A 24777-nucleotide genomic window follows, 5' to 3' on the forward strand; every position below is an offset into this window, starting at 1 on the left:
ATCAAAGATCTGAATATATTTATTTTCTTTTAGTAATAAAATAATGGTCAATAAAACTTTTTATTATATTTAACTTTGTAATTTTTACATTGAACCTTAAAGAATCGTTGTTGGTTTTGGGTAAAAAAACTTTCTTAAATGAAAATTGAAAACAAATGCAAATCAGAATGTCCTGGGAATGTTTCTAATAAAGAGCAAATCACAACAAAATTCAGAGTGTTAAAAAGGTATTCAACTACATGTTGCTTCTATCAAACTGTTTTAAAGATGATCACCATACTTAGACAACAATACAAACTAACATCAGCAGGATAAACACTAAAGAAACAAAATAACATCATCATGGACGGAATCGATAAGGACGGAATGTATTGTTATACAGCTCTAACTTTAACAGAAAATCACATACTTTTTTTTATAAAATGTAGAATAAAAACTTTTAAAGGTTTGCTTAACAAAATAGTCATCATGCAACAAAAGCAAAATGTTCACAAAAATGTTTGCAGTAATATTATCATAATAATGTGAGAAATTGGTTAGTATTTTAAGTAATTTAAAAGTTCATTGAAAATTGATTTAATACATGATTATAAAATTATTATAATTAGTCAAGTTTTAAATTTTTATTGTTTTCGTTAATAAAAAGGTGCATTTAAAAACAATTTAATACATGTATATTGAAATATTATAAAAAGACAAGTTTTAAGTTCTTATTGTTTTCGTTGTAAATCAAATAAAGGTGTCATTAGTTGTAGTCAAGTCCATGAGAAAATCTTTAACACGGTGTTGAAAGGTAGAAATAGTCCCTGCACTTGTCAAATGTCAGAAAAAGGAGAGTTTACACTACAGTTCATTAAAACAATTCATTCATCAAACCAGCGAGTCAGCATTGGTCAGTTTCATGGGGTTATTAGTCTGTCTGGACATCGGTCATCCCCCGGGCTCCACTGCTGAGGCGCTGGCGAGCTCCATCCAGACTGAAACACATGGTGAATTTGAACTAGTACAAGTTGAAGTGTAAGATTATTATACCCTACTTCCAAATACATGCACACTATTGGTTATCATAATGTGAAACAAGTGTAACAAGCACATAGGAGACTGTGTGTGTTTGGTTTTTTTACAAAATTTCATTGTCATGTAGTTAACTTAGTTTAGGTTCATGTTACAGTCCTCTACAGTAGTTCATGTTACAGTCCTCTACAGTAGTTCATGTTACAGTCCTCTACAGTAGCTCTTGGATGGAAAAACAATGAACAAGGAATTTACTTCTTCAAAACAAGACTGATGGTTGTTACAAGAACAAAAACATCAGGACTTTTATCACTTAATTGATAAGATGGTACCTGGGTGGAGGATGGTTAGCCTGCTGTTGCGCCCCTTTCTCTGCCATCTTGCGTGCCATACCCTTCTGCAGGAAGTTGTCAAACTTCGCATTACCAATGTACATGTTGGACACCGAGGCCAGGAACCTGATGGAATATCAGCAGCCAATGTATGCAATTTAAACACATTTTTTTTTTAATTAAATGCTATATATACTATTGTATGAAAATAACATTTACACAATATATGATAAGGAAAACAACAGAGAATCAAAAACAAAGCAATGTAGCATTGTTTAAGTACATATCAAAAACCTAAATGGACATGCAACGGGATTGGACCATGAGTTTGTACAGTTGGTCAAATTCAAGTGACATACATGGTTTTTGAAAGTGATAACTTGAAAGCTAAAGGGACAAGACAAGTTGCTTAAAATTTAACCAAGATCCTGCCTTGAGGTGCCTGCATTCCCTCTTAAATTTCAAGGTATTTCCCCAGCATGTACTCATTCTTACTTATATTGTGACCTCACCTGTCAATCTGGTCTGGGAACTGGTCGATCTGTTCCTCCAGCTCGCGATACTTCTGTTCTTTCTCTAGCTCCGCGGCACTGACTGTGGTACTAGCCTGACCAATACCAGTCCACATCTTGAATCTGCAAGGGGGTGGGGAGTATTTGAATCTTGCACATGCTGTTTTATTCACAACATAACATATTCTCTTTTTTAGAGAAGAAAATTTAAAATACTACAAATTTTAAAAAATGTTTTTCTCAAGTGAAAATCTAATCATGCATTGTATTCAGATGAAATCCTATAGCATACTAAATAGAGGTAAATTAATTTATAATGATCCCTTAAACCCCTATTTGTTTCTATATTCATTCCAACATACCTGCCGAGCATGAAATCAACAATCTCGTAGTCATTCTTCTGTTTCATCTTGTCTTTGCGGACAGCGGAGAAGGTGTCATTGAGGATGGAGAGCAGCATGTTGACCACGATGAAGGTGACGGAGACGACAAATAGGAACAACATTATTTGGGTCATCCACTGGTTCACCGCCTGCATGTTGTAGATATCAAATCTCCCCATAATCATCACAACACCTGGAGGGAGGGTAAGAAGGCTGAATTATTACTTGTGAGTTTAGGTACACAAAGATAATTTACTGTTTGATGCCTAAATTCATATATGCCATCGTCCTATATTTTACCGAAAAACATTATGAAGTCAAAAGTAATTACATTCAGCAAATGTCCAATCAACTTAAACTGATGTTAGAATAAGTGCAAGTAGTTCTTTTACACAGAATTTCTAAGAAATAAAACGTTTTTCAACAAACTAGAGCTAATACAAACAGAAATGGCAGGTACACAAGATCCCATGCTGAACAACATTCCTATAAAGTTTCATGAGTGTATGTACAAAAGTGATGGTGCTACATACAACACAACTTCTTTAGACCTTAAATCATTTGACTAAGTCAAGGGCCATAGCTCTTATTAGACATAGTGAAATGAGCCAGGAATGTACAGTACATCACGCTAACCTATATACCTAGAAAGTTTTAGACATTAGAAGGAACCTGTGACCCAGGATTGTGACATTAGACATCAAACAAAACTCCTATATAGCCCCAAGATATATGTATCTGGGCATATACGATAAAGAGGTGAAAGTCCTCACCAGCTTCGCAAGATCTCATGAATGTCTTGAAGATGGCAAGATGTTTGCCATAGATCAGGTAGAAGAACTGTATGAAGGCCAGGAATACGATGTTGAAGATGATGCTGAAGTGAATCAGGTCCTTGCTAGAGTTCTTCAGGGTATCAGCGAGCAGGGAAATTTTCTTGTTGAATCTGAGCAGCTTCATGAATTTGATGGTGGCCAAAAATACCAGCATGCCCATGATGTAATTGAAGATCTCACTCCAGTACCCGACATATTGGAACTTAATGTACTCATTACCATGGGTCTCCTTGAAGTATTCGGTGAGAAGGTTGATTTCATACAAGCGATAAAAGTAGATGACAATAGCAGTGACGGACATGGCGCAGATGCCAACGTCGACAAGGTTCCAGAACTGCTTGAAGAATCCCCATTTCTGCTGGACAAGGTTCTTGATGAGTTGGACGACAAAGAAGATGGTAAAGGCAAAATAGAAGACCTCACATACCAGCTGTATTATCAATGCACTGCTCTGGTAAGGAAGGAGCATGCATGGTTCGAACCTGTAGGACGTGAAAACACCACCGCTTGGCTGAAACTCTGATATCAGTGTAGAAATGGCAAAGAGGTTGATGGAGGGGTTATAGACGGTGAACTCTAGGAAAACAGCCCTGGTGTATCGGTCAATCCAGCCCTCCTTTTCCAGTCGGTAGAACTCCTCGACCATGTTTAGGTAGTCTTTGTTCAAGGGTACAACATAACCTCCTCCACTGTAGAACGCCATCTGGCCCCAGTATGGGTAACTGTTCAGTTCTGAACCACTCTGGTATATATACTCAGGGCTGAAATTCAAAATAATTGGAGTGTAAAAGTAAGCAGGAATATAAGCAAGAATAATAAAACAATTCCTTAGCATACATTTTTTTTAGTTATAGGGTGATAACTTGTGACTAGAGCTACATGGCTGGTTATTGATTTTGTCAAAGATATTACGCAAAAACCCATTCTGACTAAATTTGTTGACGATTTGACATAGACTTCTTAAGTTATTGAGCAGACATCATTGGTTGCCTAACACCCGCTTACCCATTTGCCTGTACAACACAGGTACTACTATAATATGTCCTTTTTTAAACGGTGTATAAAAAGGTTGTTTCAAGACATACTTTGTGGACTCATTTGCAGATCCCTTCACCCAGCCTGGCCCATAGCTGCCCTCCTCCTCCTCGGTTATCTCGTACGCAGGGTTGCATTCTGGGATAATCTCATCAACAATCCGTGGCACCTTACATGTGTCTGTAAGGGGAGAGAACAGAGCAAACCCATTTATAATACCACTGATATCCGGGTAATGATGTGAAACACAGACTTTAAAACCAGACACTCAAAGTATTCAAATAAAGCAAAACCTACTAATAGAAAAAAATTGTAGTAAAAAAGGGCATAACTTGATAAGAATTAAAGTCAATGAAGGGACTTGATATACATCTCCATTTTGTCTCCGGCAACATGTGAATATCTGGAATGTTTTTTTGAGTAATGGCTTGGCCAAGGGACATGCATTGTCCTTGTTGAGGACATGCTTTGACCTGGTCACAGAACATTCTTTGACCTTGTCAATGGACATGCTTTGACCAGGTTGTGGACATGCTTTTACCTGGTTGTGGACATGCTTTTACCTGGTTGTGGACATGCTTTGACCTGGTTGTGGACATGCTTTTACCTGGTTGTGGACATGCTTTGACCAGGTTGTGGACATGCTTTTACCTGGTTGTGGACATGCTTTTACCTGGTTTTATCCTGACTTGTCTAAGGATGGCATATCCCATGAGGCGAGACTGTTTGTCGTTGATGTAGCCCCTCATGTAGAACGGTGGAAAATTATTGTAATACGGCCCAGCTCGAATACCTCTCAGCATGCCTGAACGGGCCCATGTCCAGAAATCATCTGTGTTGTGAACCTGAAAAAACAGTAGATTTAATGTCAAACATAAATTAATGTAGGCTTAGGCCATTGTTGTTTTAATTTTTCATTCACTGATTACCCCAGTGTTTTATGTTAAAACAGCATAATTATTGCTATTCTTTTAAGTTGGATAAATGATGTGGTACCTTTGTAAATGCTTTCTTGGTGTCGTTTGTTTGTATAAAGACCTTCTCCATGGTGTTCTTGTACCTCCAGGAGTTGGTGCTCACGCTGCGGTAGCTTACAATGATCAGGATCCAGAGGAAGAAGGCGTAGAAGAGGATCTCTCGGATGATTGCCCACATCTGGATCTCCTTGAGACGTTCCTCGCGGGCACGAGCCAGGGCCTGGGTATCTGGAGGCTTGGGCTTCCGTAGGGGTTTTTTAGGTGTGATGTATCCAAACTCTGAACATTCATGCATGAATTTATTTTTAAAAAAACTACTTTTTAAACCGGATGAAAATAACTTAATTTTGTTAAGACATTGAATTTTATTTTAAACAAAATCAAACTGTAAAACAATGTACAGTAAAAATCCTATCTGAGTCCATTCTGTTTTCAGGACCAACTCGCTAACGCGACCATATTTTTTTTCAGAACTGATCTTTTTCCTCTATAATTCAATGGTCGTTAACCCCCCCAAAACAGGCACCCTGTTTTTCAGTTTGTTGACAGGCATAGATGTTTGTGTTCACACATCGACTGACACACAAAATAAAGAAGATTACAACACCTGTCCTAGTTTAAGGAAAATCACTGACTACTTTAGAAAAACTAAGTAGCCCCTTTACGATATAGGCTTCCATGCTTTTTTTTTATTTTTGCATGGACTTACATTGAAAACATAACTGCAGGACCTAAGATAAATGCTTCATGATGTTTAGTGGCTATTATCCCTTTTAAAATAGATAATTGATTGATTGAGACTAACCCGAAATCTCATTATAAATTATTTTTTCATCAACATTCATAACAACATGTATTTCAAGGGCTATGCATACATTGAAACTGTGTTGTTTTTCATACATGTTATTCAATGAATAATGTATGATGTAATGAATAAATGACAGAACTTCTGATTTATTTTCTCTCCTTGAATAGTATTCACTCGGCCACAGATGCAGACTCAAACTATAGCTCCATATTTGTGAAATAAAGTGGCACCTGTTGCCTGGTACATAACTTAAGATATAACAAAAAAACTAAAATATGCATTACCAATACCCAGAAATACATAGTAAGCATCTAATGTTTTCCAACACTTGACCATTCAATGAGATCAACCTGCTTTTAAGACCATTTACTCAATATAGGTGAGTTTAACTGTACATTTTACACAGAAAAGCATTCTATTTATAAAAAATTTCTAGCTTTCAATGTATACATCTAACTCCAGTGATCTCCCCTATCTACACACCATCTTCCTCCTCCTCTTTGTGTAAATACTCTTCATCCTCCTTTAGTATCCTTGGCTCGTCCTCCTCATCTTCCTCCTCATCCTCCGTCGGCTTCCGGATCAGGAATGAGAAGATGATTGCGACCAGGAACACCTGCAAAGAAACAATGACATTGAGGGTACAAGGAAAATTCTTCACACAATTAAACACTAGCATGATCAACATGAACTCTATTGTATAAACTCTGCCTTCGATTCACTAGTACATGAATAATATAAGAAAGACTATGAAGAAATCTGAAATGTATAATGCTTGCAATGAAATGCTAGACCTTGATAGGTTGAGTGAAGAAGATGGACGTTATGAAGGAGATCAGCATGGAGGTGATCCACTTCTTGCACTTGATGTCCTGGAACTGAATACCATAAAACGTGACAAACGCTGCAGACACAAGCACAGCAATCCACAGTAGGATCCAGCCAATGATGACAAACCACCATGGCAGTTCACACTTCTTCTTCTTCTTGACTTCCTTCACCTTCACCTCTGTGTTTGCCATGGAGGATTCTGGTCGGGACATGGATGAAGCTGATCGATTGGCGTCCATGAGGAATGAAGAGCCGGGTCGGTCCATGCTCATGGAACTCTTCACTCGCATGTTCACATCTGCCATCGATGTGGAGCGTTCAGGAAGGGAGTCCAGCGCCTCCTGCACCCTTGACTTCCTCAATGTACGTGGTCGTGACTTGCGGAAAATGGTGATCAGCAGAAAGTTGATTGGGAAAATGATCAGGTTTGAGATAATACCAATGAAGATCTGCAAGATAGAAAAATAAGAATCCATAAATTATGATCAGTATAAAGAATTTATTAAATATTTTGAATAATGTTATGTGTTTATAAATAAGGAACTATATTCAAAACAAGAACAATTCAAGAACCTGTTTCATAAAACAAGTACAACTGCTGATAATGGGTTTACCTGCTCTGAGGTGACAGCAAAGGGTCCAAACTGGTAGGCGTTTGAATCGGACGATGCAGTATTGTAAAACATTGCATTGGCCAACATGGAGGAGAATAGCAGACACAGACAGCAGGAGACGCGCTGACATCGGGTAAAGCGGCTCTGAGGTGGGCGGGCCACCACAGAAAACCACAGGTGCCCATCACTCAGATTCTTGGCTGTCTGCTGCTGGAACAGGTGTGAGAACTCTGTCATCTGTGCTCGACCAGACACTGGGATCACACGGTCAACCTGAAGACAAGCAATTAAAGAAAAATATAATGTTTTTATACCAATCATAATATATATTTTATAAGAACACTATTGTTTCGATTACAGCCCTTTTGTTAACAATCATACAGCAGTCAGTGTGTATGAGAATATTTACACAAGAATTTAAAAAGATATTTAGCAAGCAAAGTAAACACAGAATTGCAATTTGAAAGTAAGAACTCAAACATAAGAAATAACTGTTCCCACCTGACCATCATCCTCCTCGACAGCAAACCACTTATTAGCGATAAAGTAGTACTTCTTGTCCGTCTGCACATCCCTAACAAGCACGTGGTTCAGGTACCATGAAGCAAACCGTCCCTTTCCAGAGTTGTCATGCCAGATACGCAGGTATGTCAATGGGCCTAGCGGCCTACAGGGAAATAACAATAATTATTTCAAACATTTATTGGTATTTTTTGCTAAATAAAATCAATTATGATACTTTGAATTGTGATAAAAAAGTTGGACAATGATGTATTGATGTTGCAGTGATTTTGGGTGTATTTATATATAAACACCATTTTATGTTTTCAACTTTTTATTGACTCATTTAAGTCTACCTGTGGTTCTATCAATCGCAACCGTTATGCAAGTATATCCCCAAGCAATATCATCAGCTAGAAATCCTGAATATGATACATATGGGATACCACATTGATGTGCAAGGGCTTACTCAGGGACTGCCATGAGGAATCCACAGTCACTGCCCCTGGTGAAAATCTTGCGTTTCTTATCTTCAAACGTACGTACGTCCGTCTCCTCCTCCTCCCCAGACAACACAAAGTGAACCTGAAAAAGTTTGAACAGATTTACTAAACTAAGATTGTGCTTACAAGTCCTAATAACATTACACTTGCTGGAATGCCTAAAATGTTAAAAACCCAATCTCTGTGCAAACCGGACAATAGTTGAACAGTGAGCGGACATTAAAGGTCTATAAGGGCAGCAAATTGTTACTCTTGTGAGAATTATAAATGAGAAAAAAAGAGCATAAATCAATCATCTCAAATCAAATAACATTTCAAATCACAGATATGTTTTAAAACTCCAGTATCAGATATGGTCAATATTTAAACACATTTTACAGATTTTTTAAAAATGGGTAAGGCAAGCGTTATATTGTATTCGACAACACCTACAAGAGCATGGTTAGAAGAAAATAATCATCAACAGCGCTAACAAGAGCAGTGGTGTAAGAGGGAAACATATATATGTTCAAACCTTGGAGTCTGTTCCCGCCCCTCTCCTCATTCCTGTGGACACAAGAACCTCATAGTAGTACTTGTCCTTTCGATCATTGTCCAGCAGTGGGGTCAGGCCAAGCTGTTAAATCATTTACAAGGGAAACAGTTAGAAGAAATGTTGTTAGTACTAGTATGTGGATAACACATCAAAATGCTGCCACGTAACTGCTGTATTATAAGCTCCAATTATAGTATAATGTTTTTATGATTTTATTCTTTAATTGTGTCAAAGGGTGAGAAAAGTGTGCAGCCAGAACGGTGCTCGAACCCGGGACACGTCAATATCAGGGCGAGTGCTCTACCAACTGAGCTACCAGACCGCTTACACACCTTCTCAACACCTGTATAGGTAAGTATACTGTGACAATTGTTTAAAATGTTGAAAAAAATAGGTAGACACTGCACATGTACCATGTAATAGAGGTAAGAATTATATTTACAGATTTCACAGGAATTGACCAAGCATCTTCTCTTTATGTGGAAACCTCTATTTGGTATGCTGATATTGCTTGATGAAGTCATATTTTAAAACAGGGGACGTTGAAAAAGACCGCGCAACCCAATGATGTCAAAATGATGTTTTTAACATGTGTTTAAAAAAAACATTACCGTAATCATCTTTAAAAACTAATATATATGTCTTCACAACATATCTGATGCAAAATGACACCACTAATTATGTTCCTTTAATGTTTTTTACCATTTCAAGCACAGAACACTGCAATAACATTATTGTTTCATGTTTTTCAATTAGCAATTTATCAGCAGGTGTCATTTTGCTGACATAAAAAGAGCAGAAATTTTCTTTGACAACTCTAAATTTTAACAATATAAGTTATAGCACAATAGACGTCTTAACAGAAATGAGATTTCATGTAAGATACAAAAATTGCTGTGATAGGGTAATTTAGTTCATATGCTCACCTAATATTATGAAAACACTTCAAAATTTCAAAATTTTTTGAATGACCTTGGTAAATGTGATATTTCTGACCTTCTCAATATCCTGTTTATCCTTATGTCGTGCCCAGATCATGGCAATGACATAGAGAATGAGGACCAGCATCTCCGTCACATACAAGGTTGGGTTCTTGAGGAAGTCTGCGTTTGAGAATATAAAGTTCCAATCCAGCTTGTTGGGCGCCACCATCCAGTTACCTCCGAATGTTGTGAAGTGGTTTGTCTCACAGACTAGAGTGGACTCGTTACACAAGGCATGGGGCTGAACACACAAAGGGTATCAATATAAGTCTATATGGATTAACAGTGTGAAAATTAGTCATTTTTTATCAAGAATTTTATAACAAGGCAAATCAGTACTCCTATGAATAACCTAAGTTCAGTAAAAGCCATTAAAACTCATCTTAAGTATATAATTATTTAAGGAGCATTAACGGAGCTCTGCAAAAAGGACATATGTTAGCAAGTTAATCACCTTGACATTGTCGGTTTTGATGATGGAAGATCCATCCTCCGTGTAGGCACAGCTAAGGATCACTGGGAAAAACTGGTAGTCTGTGAGGAACTCCTTTTTCGTCTTCCATATGGCTGCAAAAACATAACATGTAAATCAATATAAAAGCCACTATTACTATCTCATACCACAGAAACCAAGCAATGTCTTGTCTTATTCAATGTAAGATTGTTCTTCAAACACTAGAAAAATTATTGAAAATGACTACAAAATGTTGGTTTGACAACACGTTTAACCGACTAAAGCTAGTTTGAAAAAAATAATCAAGTTGTAAGTTTTAGTAACCTATGCATGGCCAAGACTATTAAAAATTGTGCTTTGTTTAATAGCAATATTTATTGCTAAACAAACATTCTGATTTTGAGATAATTTTAAAAAGCGAAAATACTTGAATCAGGAAAAATACCCCTAGTGAGGATACCAAGAACAACCTGCCCTTAGGTAGAAATTATTTCGTGAGATAAAAAAAGTTTCCTGTCACATGACTGTCCCATTTTCACACTATACTTAAAAGTGTACGGTGGTAATTTATATTATTACAACTTTGATACCTTCTCTCATGTTCCGAAAAAGCCTAATTACATCTATAAACAGTAGCTTTAATTTGGAAACAATTTGTGAAGCACTTATCAAAAATGTAAAATACAGATAAAATACTGACATTCATGGTCAAACTAGTCTCAGTCATATTGAACAAACATCGAAGATTTATTATATAAATGTCATGACTGTTACACACATATATGACCGATTATTCGGAACAATGTTTTAAGTTAACGATTAATGAATTATGAATTATATGATGATGTGTTAACATATTTAAATGTTAAGAAGTACAGCTGAAACTCCTTTCTCAAATATTATCAGAAATAAAGCAGATCAAAAGTGTATCCATTAAACTCACAGAGCAGAAACGATTTAAAAGTTAACAATGATGATGTTAACAGCGTTGTTACACAAAGTTCTGAACAATCGGCCCAGTATTCATTTATCCCAATTCCTTTATTGCCTTAATTTGTTGCTATTACAGTATATCTCATCAGACCTCAGCAAACAGTGTTGACCTAGGCTTAAATCTCGGTCAACAGCCTTCCCTCAGTGTGACAAGATGCACTGTAACCCTGTCATCAATATTTATAACATGCAACCATCATCACTCACTAGGTACAGTATCTGGAAGGGCACCGATGCTGTCAAACTCGTTCTCCTCGTCGGGTAGCAGCTGACGTACACACACCTTGTATGTTCCAACATTGTTCCCGACAACATCCGCGTCAAGGAACAACTGATATGGGTCAACTTTGTACTCATCCCCATAGAAACCTGTCAGATGTAAATAAATTTCAGAATTGATTTGTGTACATAACCTTATATTGTATGTTCCATCATGAATTGTTTAAGGGAGATACATATTCAAATTTGAGATTTAACAAACTATACATAAACATATTTCATCAACGTATTTTTATTTCCACTATTTTCCATTTACTTATTTGGTGATTGGAATATTCGACCTGACTAAATGTCTGAATGTTTTACTTAGGATTACATGACAGATCCTATCATGCCCCTTATTCACCTGTGTCTCTGGTGTTCTGTGGAATCATGCCAGCAGCAATGATGTTGCTCCCCAGTTGAGGCTTGTCTTCGAAACTGACCATCACCAATAGCTGGGTGCCTTTTGTCTCATTAGTCAACCTGAAAATAAAACATGAGTACATATATGTGGAAGAGTTGAACAAACTGTTACATCCTGAAATATTCACGACACTATGGATTTCTTTACGATATATTTGAATAATTTTATTTTCTAGTTTGAAATCGAAACTTCTAAATTTTCAAAATGGTAAATTCAAAGGTCAAAATAGACATTCAAGTGCATTTTAAACCTATGCCTGTTCAAGTATTCCAATAAGTAACTGTCAGATGAAGAAAGATCATGTTTAACACATCCAATCCAATTTTAATTAGATCTGAATGCATTATGTTTTTGTAGCTATTAAAATGAATATGTGTTCATACACACAAAATATACCAGGAAACACAATTATTGCAACCAAACACCACAATAAATCTTCACCCACCTGAACTTGAGTTGAGCAGCGGAGTGTGGGTTGTTGATGTAGAACTCATGGAAAAAGCAGTACTCGTTCTCCTGGCTTGCTGGAATTTGAGGACTAGCCAGCTCCACATCGGACCAGTTAAACCTTGGCGCATTGGGGTCGGAAGCGATTTTCAACAGGATGGGTGTTTGCAGGTTGTTAAGCCTCATGACAGTGCCATCCTCAGACATGAAGGTGGCTCTGACCTGGCGCATCCTTGAGCCCATGGCTCCACCGTCCTCAACAGGTACTGATGGGGCTGCATATGTTGATGCCTGTTTGGACAGGGGAAGGGGGGTACAAATATGCCACTTTTCTATATTTTGTTTGCTTGATATTTTCTGTTCCATAAAATCAATACAAAATTCAATACTTTTGCAACCAAAATAGACATTTTCCTGCAGGAATGAGAAAAATATGGATTGGACCAAAAAACGGGACGTACCATGGACCACACTAAGTTCATAAGGTTGCTGTGACTTTGACCTTAAAGATAAGGACAAGGTTTCTGCCCAGCACAACCTTATGATATGGTGTTCACTTCTGCCATACAAATTTAAAATAAATGAGAAAGATATGGACAAAAAAGTGACTCACAGACAGACAGAAGTGACCATGTGCATGATTCCTATATAGCCCCCAACTTTACTTAGTATAGCAGGGGTAAAACTACCTTTTATTCAATAATCAATCCTTTACCTTAAAGATGATAGGCTGGCTTGCACTGCTAGAGTCAATAAGGTTTGGCGGGAGTTTGATGTCACACCCTCCAATACTGAGAGTCTGGTTTTCCAGGTCGAAGCCTCTGTTCTTTAAGATGCGAGTCTCAACGCTGCCAGTGTTGAGGATGATTGGGGTGTTGGACATGGGCTTCTGGCTGGCCAGGGTCATAGTCAACTCAAACTGTATCTCTGTGCATAGCTTCTGGGCCTGAACCACCTGTAGAGAAAGACAAATATAGGAGAAATGATAACACTGAAATCGGATAACAATGATAGTCTATTTTTTCATCCTGGAAAGTTGATCAAGCGGAATAACTTGCCATTATTGAGGTCTGATTTTTATATTTATGTGAAAAGCTACAGAAACAAGCTCAGTGGTTAAAAGTTTAAATATAAACCTGGTTTAATGGCACTGGGTAAACGCCAAAGACGTAGACCTCAAAATCACAAACAAGAAACATGGAAGAACAGCACAAAACTCCACAAGCAGCACAGTGCATACATACTATATATAAAAAAACTAGGTATGTTTATCAAGGATTGTTAGGTAATTATCATTTCTTTTAACCTTTGTTATACACAGGTATGCATTGTCACTGGCAGGCATGTATGCTTAGTTTCAAGTTTATATCTTTAGCTGGTTTTATTTTACGGGGCATAAACTTGAAAAATATCAAAGCCAGTCTTAAAAATGGGCATCATTACAAATGTCGTATTGTTAATAGTAACACATGTCCAAACTAATGTGTCCGAGTATCTTTGATTGAACAGATTGAAGCCTTGGCCAAACATTGAATTCTTGCAAAACACGATCACAACAACTCAACCAAAACAGAGACAAGCTTAAAACATTGACATTCAATATAGAAGGTCTTTTCTTACTTAAAATGTCTCTAGAATTATAATTAGGCAATGAAACATTTTCTTACATTTTATTTTTATAATGTTGCTTTCATCTTAAATTGAATCTTTTTGTTACCATGACTATTACTTACAAAGCCAGTCTGTTCATCCCTGTTTAATATTCTTTTGCCAAGGTACTCCATATCGGCATCGGAAAATTCCTGTCCGTCTTTGGGTGATGGTACATCTGTAATACACAAGAAAGGTAAAGGTAATAAGCATTTGTGACCCTCATATATATGATCCAAAAAAGCGTTGACTTTTTAAAATAACAAACCACATTATAATAACTACAGTATCATAATAAACAATGTGCATCATTGTCAATGGGAATCTTTACAAAAAAGACTGATCGGGTTCTCAGGAAAATATGATGAACATAAAGTGAGGGGTAAAGTTTACATTTTTGGCGTGTACCAATTTTATAGTTTATGCTTGAAAGTTTACTCCAAATTCATACTTAATTCAACCTTGAAAATGCTGGACTCTTGAAATATATAATATTTATCCTGACTCAATTGTAAACAAGAGATGTTTGTCAAACATTATGCCCCCTGAGCGCCAAGTTGCCAGAAATATTTGGACAATTGAATGAAATATGCATGGACTGAAATGACAGCTGATTTGTCATTGGATGCATATGAGGCAGGTCATCTACTGGTCATACCTAATCTTCATGTCAAGTTTGATGACCATAGGTCCGGGAATTGTTGAGTTATCACTCGGACAAGCTTTGGTCTTCCAACAGACCGACCGACATGTGCAAAGCAATTATATAACCCCTCTGCTTCGAAGGGGGGCATAATTAAACTAGATGTTCACTGAAAACTGATACTTCAACTCATGCATTTAGTGACATATAAATTTCTACTGTCTACTATATAAGAAAATAAAATATGGACAATCAGAAAACCTTTTTTCAGCTTACAGTCACACTGACCTTGACCTTTGACCCACTGACCTCAAAATCAATAGGGTTCATCTGCTGGTCATGACCAATAAGCCTACCTAGTATGAGGTCCCTGGGTCAAAGCGTTCTCAAGTTATTGATCGGAAACCGTTTTTCATGTTAAGGTCACACTGACCTTGACCTTTGACCTCAAAATCAATAGGGTTCATCTGCTGGTCATGACCAATACACCTACCAAGTATGAGGTTCCTGGGTCAAAGCGTTCTCAAGTTATTGATCGGAAACCGTTTTTCATGTAAAGGTCACACTGACCTTGACCTTTGACCCACTGACCTCAAAATCAATAGGGTTCATCTGCTGGTGATGACCAATACACATACCAAGTATGAGGTCCCTCGGTCAAAGCGTTCTCAAGTTATTGATCGGAAACCATTTGGTATTCCGACCGACCGACCGACAGACAGACAGACCGACCGACCGACATGTGCAAAACAATATACCCCACTTTTTTCAAAAGGGGGCATAAATATGGGAGCATTTGATGATGACTAAAATAAAAATAGTACTTGAAATGATTATTCTAAACGACGTATGACCTTTTGATGCAAGTCCTGTTGTCATAGTTATTGAATTACTATTAACGAGTTGTGTTAGAAACATTTAATACACAAACTTGATTAAGATACATTTCAAAATGATTGTATAGGGATGCATATGGTTCAGAAGAGTTCTAATGCTGATTTATAAACCAATAAAATAATCAACATGTTAAGTGCTCATAGTTCAATTTCTCATTTTGACATCAATCTGCAAAGCATTTAAAATTTTAAAGACAAACAACTGTGCAACAACTTTGTAACCTACCAGAGTGATTAAACAAGAAGTTGATTTTTATAAGAATAAGTAAGTTATTGAGTGACTAACCATCTTGTGTGTTATCCATATTAGATGAGAAGAAGGGGACTTTCTCTTCTTGTGAGTTCACATCAGTGTTGGTGGGGTGATCACGACAAAGGTTCCCTGCCTGCCATACACAATATACTGACATTTGTCATCTTTATCAGGATTGAAGAAAAGTTACTTAAAATAAGAAACCAACAGGCAAAGTGTCGAACCCGTTGAAAGAGCGTTTGACACAGATATATTTCAACATTTGACCTCTTAGTGTGATTCATTATTTGAAATACAGATCTGGGTCTTGTGTGCGACTAGCCACCTCATCATGGTGAACCTTCATGGCAAGTTCTTTGAAAATCCTATAAATCATGGTCAAGATACAGCTTGGACAAGGTTCAGTCCGTAACGGGCGTATGCACTAATGCGCCCACCCACATAACTTAACAGTTGAATCCAAGCATTCTTAAGCAGCGTGACATTAATGACTAAGGTATCTTATTGAAAGGGGGCCCTGAGTCCTATCAAGTTGTGACCATGACCTTTGAAGTACAGACCTTGGACATGTATGCAACAAACCCTCTTATCTTGACGAACATTTAAGTTTACAGGAAATCCTTTAATTTGTCGCCTGGACAATGTACAGTAGTATCAACAGTTAACATTTAAAACTTTGACCTGTAAATGTTACCTTGACCTTTCAGGTACAGATCTGGGTCTTTTACGCGCACAAATGTCATTATGGTGAATCTTAATCGCAACATTTTAAAAATCCTAAAATGCATGGTCAAGATACAGCCTGCTTAGGATCATGTCAACTTTGATCTCTAAGGTTGACCTTTAAGGTCTTGTGCACAACAGGCCACCTGATCATGGTGAATCTTCATTGGAATTTTTTTGAAAATCCTATAATGCATGGTTAAGATACAGCCAGGAAAATGTTCAGGCCAGACTGACGCACTACTACTTACATACACAAAACCGCCATTATGACAACTATGACACGTTCACTGCGAGTGGGTTCGACAAAAACTTAAACCCTATCTAATAACTAGCAAAAAATCTGAATTGTGAAAGGGCACATTTAGTAACTTTCTTTGCAATCTTGTATATTAACAACTAAATCCAGTTTGTAGTCAACAGAATGTTTATACTGAGGTTCAATAAATATATATGAATTTGAATTGTTAGAAAAAGAGTTACATTGCATATTTGTTTTGTTTTTAAATTCAGGTTATTATATTACACATTAATTCAACAAATTCATTTTTATGATTCATCAGGTAACTTGAAATAGGCAGTAAGGTTTGGAACTAGATGGAGCCGTACAAGTTCTATGTTCGTGCATGTCTCGAAGGAGCTGTTTGCCAAGGTCTCTATCTCCTCGACAGTAAGGATAGCAGAGTTGTTACGCAGGTTTTGTAACGCCTTCTTCAGCAGTTCTAACATCATGCTCTGCAAAAACAAACAGGAGATAATCAGAAATTAACTCAGATAAAACAGCAAAATTGAGATGATGGTAAGTTTGATGATTTTTGTCTTCAGTATAAAGCTATAAACATAATTGAATATAAACTTGTGTTATATTCCTGCTTTAAGGCATTTGATCACTAAACAAACACTGTTGAAGTTAAAATTTGGATATAATTTAACAAGTTGGAGGCTACCTAAAAAGAACTGGATTTTGGATATGTAACAATGGTATTGCAGAGTGAACGCCTGGAATGCTTGTCTGTTGTTATTCAGTCAAACAAGGTCAGATAAAATGATGCCAGCAGATACCTGGGAATCCCGTGTAATATATGTCGGGTTAGCAGAGATGGATGCAAGTGTTTGCGTCATCCTGATTGTCTCATCCATTGACTCGATGGTGCATCTGCTCATCGTGTCTATCAGTTGACTGTTGAGTTTTGCCGCTGCATCACGGATCTTCTCGTATTCCTTCAGAGCTAGTGGGTCATCCACAGTCTACAGACAGATCCCAGAATGTTGTATCATGTATTACCGGTACTTACCCAACAGAATGCATTGCACTCAAACTCTATGAAATACATTTTTTAAGAACATAATTATGTAGCACAAAACATCAGATAAATATTTTTAATAAAATAAGGGTTAAAATATTCAATTTTACACCACAATATGATGACAAATGTTTGTAACAATCAGTAACTCTGAATTGTGTCAAGTGTGAAGTTATTTAATGCTGAAATACAAAGTTTAATATTGATGAAAGTCAAGATCAAATATTCAAAATGTGTGTGGCAAAAAGAAGTTTAGTTGTAATAAAATATGATACTCAGCATCCTTTCAAACATTTCAAACATGGGCTGACTATTGGTTTAAAACAAATGCAAATCATTCAATTTATCTAAATTAAATTTGCTGCAATATTTGACATACTGCTTTTTTTTTTAAAAACAGATATATTTAAATATACCATTAAGAAAAATGCTGTTTAATCTAAATCACTGTATGCATATCTTATAAGTCTTTATAATCAAGACAAAAACTTTATAACCTTAAAAGGCTTAAATAATGAAACTTCAGGGAAAAGCTTGTTAGAAAAAGTAGGTGTTTAGCTGGTATGCTGAAATCAAGTAGGATATGAGCTGCCTCGAGCAATTTTGAGCCTTCGGATATACATTTGCTTTTAATTATTTTTTAATGATATTTCAGAAAGTAATACTGCACATTTTATGATAATATCACTTATATTGTGTAAGATATGGGTTTACAAGTAAGACCATGTATTGTGCAATTTGAACAACAAATCTGACATCTGGATGAAATCCGTGGTTGCTATAGAAACATGAGTTAACTAATGGTCATAAATTATATAGAAAATGATGTGCCAATGAAATCTTTTAAAAGAAGAATTTTGGAAGAAATTAATAAACAATTCATTATTTTTTTGCATTTTTTATGAATGATTAACTTATTTGTAACAATAAACCGCGAAGGCCCAGAATCCCATGATGCAGCTCATATAATGGTGAGTAGTTTAAAGGAATAAAGTATCACAAAATTGATTTCATATTGAAAACTTACTTATAGTTCTAAACAAAAATATTCATTTAATTCCATCTTGCTAAGGAATAATCAAAAGTTAGTATATGTTGAGAAAAAAGATAAAGATAAAAAAAACTAGAAGCGCCGCAATGTGACGAAACCAGGTTTTTTTATGGGCAATCAGAAATTATAGCCAATTAATTTGTTTTATGAGCAAGTTCAATCTGCAGCTTCATATAAGCTATATTCACACTAAGATTCATCACTATTTATTAATTCTAACTAAGTTGTTGGGCAGAAAAACATTTTTCTATTTTAAAGAACAGTGACCTTTACCCCACCTCATAAGCTAGCTCTTCACATAAGCTACCTTCACTCTAAGTTTCATCAATATCTATCAATGCTTACTAAAGTTATTGGGCAGAAACCATTTTTCTATTTTAAGTAACAGTGACCTTGACCCCCTCCTCATAAGAAATTCCAAGCTTGCTCTTCACATAAGCTACTAGTTCCTACACACAAAATTCCGTTAATATCTATTCTATTTTTAGTAACAGTGACCTTGACCTTAGCTCCACCCCCCTCAAAAGCAATCCCAAGCTAGCTCTTCCCATAAGCTACCTACACACCAAGTTTCATCAATATCTATCAATGCTAACTAAAGTTATTGAACAGAAACCAATGTTTGACGTCCGCCCGCCCTCCTAACGACAACCTCATTCTGATAACCCCGTTTTCATTGAAAACCTGGTTAAAAACCCCTCGGATTTTGCTTTGGCCGGCCACAAAAGAAGATTTAATCAGATTTTATTTGTCAACATTAATTCTTTGTTTTTGTGTCAAAATGCCCCAGACTACCTATTCAACAATGTCTTGAGATTTCTTGATGATATCTTGTCAAATAACAAAGCCCCAAGACATTGTTGATTGGGTAGTTCCAATATATTTGACTCATAAACATATTCATTTTGTACTAAGACATTTCAGAGAAAATATAAATGGTTTTGAATTGGAAATCTGATAAAATCATCTTCGTAAAAATTGCTGTATATGAATTATGCTTGCTAAATAATGAACCTCAGAACTAAATAAAAATTGAATTTTTTAAACATTTTAAATTTTGGTCCTTCGATACGCATTTGCATCGCGGCTGGCCCTTAACTGACTGACAAGTAAGTTTGATTTGTAAACATAGCATTACACTCATGACCACATTAAATATACATTAGAAATATGCTGCAGTAGTTGACTTTTGTGAACATGCCATTTCTGTTTTGTGGATTATATTGGTAACTAGTCACACATGTTCTAACATCTACAAGAGCAAACTGTGCAACTGCTTTTGTATAAAATACATGCAATATAATGATAATAATGAGTATCAAATTGTGACTTCAAACATTCCAAAAATATGCCAATAACTTTAATTTGTGTGTTAGTATATTGTAAAATTGGAAACAACAATATAACTACCGTATTCTTGCCACTCAGTAGCTGTTAATATTATTTTGACATAATAAATAATTGTAATGCACCAGTCAATTGTAACCACGCCCCCCCCCCCCCAGGTTCGGGGGTATACCGGGATAGCCGGGGAAATGGGCCCTGCAGTGCCAGGTGAATGCGGTGTTTTTGTCTTTGTGCCAAAAATGGGCCTTACTTAGAGTCCCTAGGGTGCAGGGGCATTTGGCGGCAGTTTGTCCCCGCAGGACGGGGATCTTACCCGGGCTCGGCTGGACCAAAAGTCAAAGTCCCCGCTATTCCATGGACCTGGGGGGGGGGGCATGGTTACAATTGACTGGTGCATAAGCTTAAGTTTAAAAACCTTTCTTTAACATGTTACTAACACTTGAGTAATCATTATATAAAGAAATGAAATGTTCAGTTACTGTTGCATAAACAAAATATCTATTAAACATCTTCAAACATCGTATTTGTGAATCTTACTTAAGAACAATATTTTAACTATTGATATTGGATTAAAAAAACATTGTATCCTTCCAAACAATGAACAAAATTATATGTGATTGAACTACATTGCATGTATAGCCAGCTACTTGATATATCTTTGGTTTGTCACATACCGTGGTAAAGGCACCTGCCCGAACAGTGGGATCGTCCAGCCTTGTGGCAGCGTATGCCAGAGATGATCCAAGCCCGTTCAAGTCTGAAAATCACATGCAGCAAGGAAATGCATGATTGTTTAAAAGTGAATAGGAATTAAAGATAATTTGATGTTGTAGAAATCACCAATCCTAAAAATCTGTCAGGATAATTATGTCTGACCTGATGAATATCCAGTATTGCGTATCTGTGTCTGCAGACTCTATAGTGGACTTAACAAACAACTATCACACATTTTAGAAGATGACTACATAGGTATTTAAGGATGAACAGAAGTGATTAAAGAAAAAAGGTTCCTCATCAGTGAAGACTGTTTACTCTTAATGGCTTGGTGAGGAATTACGCCAACATATGAACAGTGTTTATTGACCTCCAAATATTCTTTGATTTTTTGGATAACAGCACGAAGTTAATAATACAAACTCCGCCTAAATGGCATCCATGGGAAGCTCTACAATAACTTCAAAGGCTTCTACAAATTAAGCAAGTTTGTGTGTTCTTGCTCATGTTATAACATTGTTGTCACTAGCATTTCAATTGTACGTTAAAAATCAACTATGAAGTTGTTTTTTCCCGTATTGTAATGACATAATATGACAAACTGTTTCCGGTTACTGTCAGGTCATTCTATTTACAGAATTGTTGAGAAAGAATTTTGTACGGAAAGGTTTTCTTAAATGAGTATATTTTTTAACAAATCTAGAAATAAATAATGAACAATTGGTATAAATATAATTAATGAAATGCATGAGTGATGTCATTATCGGGGATATGAACACAGTTGGGCTGGTTAAAGTATGAGAGGAGTTTGTTAGAATGATGCTGAAGTATACACCAACTACATGTTTCTCAATTTGCATGGTTATAAAGATCAAACAATGAATTAAATAAAATAAATCTTTATATGGATGTAAAATTAAAGAAGATTGGTTGCCATGGTTACATGCAAAATAGTTTTGAAGCTCTTGCAAAGTAACTTTTGTACCACAGCCCACATTACAATTTGTCCAGCTATAAAATCTCATTTGTAAGCAGCAGACTTATTAGTGTTAGTTTATCTTAAGGGTTGTGTACAAAATGGGGCACTTTTATATTAAAGACTGTTATAAAACCATGCATATACATGTACATATGTGCTGTAAAGAAAACAGTACAAAAAATTAGTACAAGAATATTATGTAGTACGAAGAGTTAGTACAAATATATTATGTAGCATAAAGAATTAGTACAAATATATTATGTAGCATAAAGAGTTAGTACAAACATATTATGTAGAATAAAGAGTTAGTACAAGTGTATTTTGTAGTATAAAGAGTTAGTACAAGTGTATTATGTTATGAAAAAAGACATACATATAAATGATATAAAAAACATCCCAATTCCGAAAATCCAAGGTATCAAAGGCAAATGATTTTACCTCCAAATATATATGCCGCTATAAAACAAAACACATATTAGCTATAACAAACACATAAAAGGAGCAATATTCTTTACATGAATGAAACCAACTCATTCTATAACACAGGCCCCAAATTTATAGATACATTTTTGGTCCCTTAAAACAGGATTAAGCTAAGCTCTCTCTTTTTTTTTTTAGTAAAATTTGTGTATTATTTTCTTCTTTTAGGGACCAGACACCTGAAATGATATAATTGCAAGAATTTTTTTTTTGTCAGAAACTGACATAAAATTGAACAACACATTGGATACTATTCACTGATGTACATCACTTACAACACATGTTTCTTTCGCAGTTTTTGCATTTTTTCCAATTCAAAATTTACTGGGTTTGACTACCACGTAATTACAAGTAAATTTAAAGATGAAGTTGATTTAAAAATAAAGTCAGTATATGTATCTGTACAAACAGGTGACTTACACATTTTAAATTTACACACATAAACTGGGAAACATTTATGGGCTATTTTAAACAGGTAAACTCAACGGAGACAGCAACGAAATATTCTTTTAATCATGTTGAGTGATGTATTATCGGCCTCATACTAGCTTGTATTGACATTTCTAGGCTTGTTTTGAGAAAATACTGTATTTGCTGATTTTGCTGATTTCATGATCATCTAGTATCTAGTCCAATTAGAGGTTAAGTGCTTTAAAATAAAATTATATTTATGAAAAACATGATAAACTAAATTTATTTCAAATTTAAAACCAAGATAACATAAGATAATGAGCTGAATGACATTACCTTCTGCTAAAGCTTGTTGCACTGATGAACTTTCGAGGAATTGTGGTGAGTTGTTTAACAGGCAATACCATTGAGAAACTTGTTTTAAACTTATTTTCAACTGAGGTGAAGCCCATTAATATGAATAATGCTAGAATAAAACTAAAATAACCTTAGAATAACAATAGAGGTCAGATGATAGGTTGCAATTCACTACTTGTTTGGATAAAAAAAATTCATGGTGATTTTTTTGTTCTGCATTACATCATCAAGATATGTTAAAAGTGTACAAGTATAAAATAACATACCGGTATACAAGTTTTAAGAGATATATTCAGTGAACAACTTTTAATCTCACATACAAATCCACCATGTATATGTAACTTAATATTCAAGTACGCGTTGTGTGTGCAATCTTTTTATTATTAAACAGTATTGTAAACATTCTATTACATGACGGTGTTGCTTTCTATTATTAGACAGTGTTGCAACCTTTCTATTATTAGACAGTGTGCAACATTTCTATTGTTATACAGTGTTGCAACCTTTCTATAATTTGAGACAGTGTTGCAACCTTTCTATTATTAGACAGTATTTCAACCTTTCTATTATTAGACAGTATTGCAACATTTCTATTGTTATACAGTGTTGCAACCTTTCTATTATTTGAGACAGTGTTGCAACCTTTCTATTATTAGACAGTGTTGCAACCTTTCTATTATTAGACAGTGTTGCAACATTTCTATTGTTATACAGTGTTGCAACCTTTCTATTATTTGAGACAGTGTTGCAACCTTTCTATTATTAGACAGTATTTCAACCTTTCTATTATTAGACAGTATTGCAACATTTCTATTGTTATACAGTGTTGCAACCTTTCTATTATTTGAGACAGTGTTGCAACCTTTCTATTATTAGACAGTATTTCAACCTTTCTATTGTTAGACAGTATTGCAACTTTTAATTATATGACAGTGTTGCAACCTTTCTATTATAAGACAGTGATGCAACCTTTCTATAATTATAGTGTTGCAACCTTTCTATTATTAGACAGTGTTTCAACCTTTCTATTATTAGACAGTATTGCAACTTTTGATTATGTGACAGTGTTGCATTGTGACCTTTCCATTATAAGACAGTGATGCAACCTTCCTATTATAAGACATTGTATTGTCGTATACCAACCAATCTGTTCTTTCGGCAAGCATCAGAATTCATGGTCTCTAGCAAATTAACTGACTTAATAGCAATTTATATACACTAAAAGCTGTTTTCACAATCTGAATTAAACATTTAAATAGTATAATCTAACCCCACTGGGATCTACCTACCTGTCTCATCATTACTTCCCATGAGGTCCAGCATGGCTTGTAGGGCATCTGCCTTGCTGCAGGCATCGTCCAGGTTAGCGATCGCATCCATAATGTCAAATGCATCATCCGAAGACTCTTGCAAACTCAGAAGAGTATTGGGGAAGTCAAGCAGTGGGAGTGGATTAACCTAATGCAATAGAACATGAACAATTTCAACACAGTACTGATCATTGAGAGTCTTTTACAATTAAACAA

General features: G+C 35.8%; 1 protein-coding gene across 1 annotated transcript in view; it reads right to left on the bottom strand.

Moving 5' to 3' along the window:
* Positions 1-97: 97 nt before the first annotated feature.
* LOC128212667 (uncharacterized) overlaps positions 98-24777 on the bottom strand; it is a 53440-nt gene continuing 28760 nt past the window's right edge. Inside the window, exons 24-50 of the mRNA XM_052918062.1 lie at positions 24541-24709; positions 20985-21067; positions 20374-20394; positions 17671-17856; positions 17218-17343; positions 15919-16018; positions 14177-14271; positions 13159-13398; positions 12442-12734; positions 11937-12055; positions 11519-11680; positions 10319-10431; positions 9878-10105; positions 8861-8962; positions 8313-8428; positions 7844-8009; positions 7343-7615; positions 6692-7177; positions 6381-6513; positions 5109-5368; positions 4786-4957; positions 4163-4292; positions 3015-3838; positions 2221-2434; positions 1859-1981; positions 1347-1472; positions 98-977 (exon numbers count right to left, since the gene is read on the bottom strand). Of these exons, the coding sequence (XP_052774022.1) occupies positions 911-977; positions 1347-1472; positions 1859-1981; positions 2221-2434; positions 3015-3838; positions 4163-4292; positions 4786-4957; positions 5109-5368; positions 6381-6513; positions 6692-7177; positions 7343-7615; positions 7844-8009; positions 8313-8428; positions 8861-8962; positions 9878-10105; positions 10319-10431; positions 11519-11680; positions 11937-12055; positions 12442-12734; positions 13159-13398; positions 14177-14271; positions 15919-16018; positions 17218-17343; positions 17671-17856; positions 20374-20394; positions 20985-21067; positions 24541-24709 (5127 nt within the window). The 3' untranslated portion in view covers positions 98-910. The remainder of the gene's footprint in view (positions 978-1346; positions 1473-1858; positions 1982-2220; positions 2435-3014; positions 3839-4162; positions 4293-4785; positions 4958-5108; positions 5369-6380; positions 6514-6691; positions 7178-7342; positions 7616-7843; positions 8010-8312; positions 8429-8860; positions 8963-9877; positions 10106-10318; positions 10432-11518; positions 11681-11936; positions 12056-12441; positions 12735-13158; positions 13399-14176; positions 14272-15918; positions 16019-17217; positions 17344-17670; positions 17857-20373; positions 20395-20984; positions 21068-24540; positions 24710-24777) is intronic.

This window comes from Mya arenaria, chromosome 2 (genome assembly GCF_026914265.1).
Source record: "Mya arenaria isolate MELC-2E11 chromosome 2, ASM2691426v1".
Taxonomy (NCBI): domain Eukaryota; kingdom Metazoa; phylum Mollusca; class Bivalvia; order Myida; family Myidae; genus Mya; species Mya arenaria.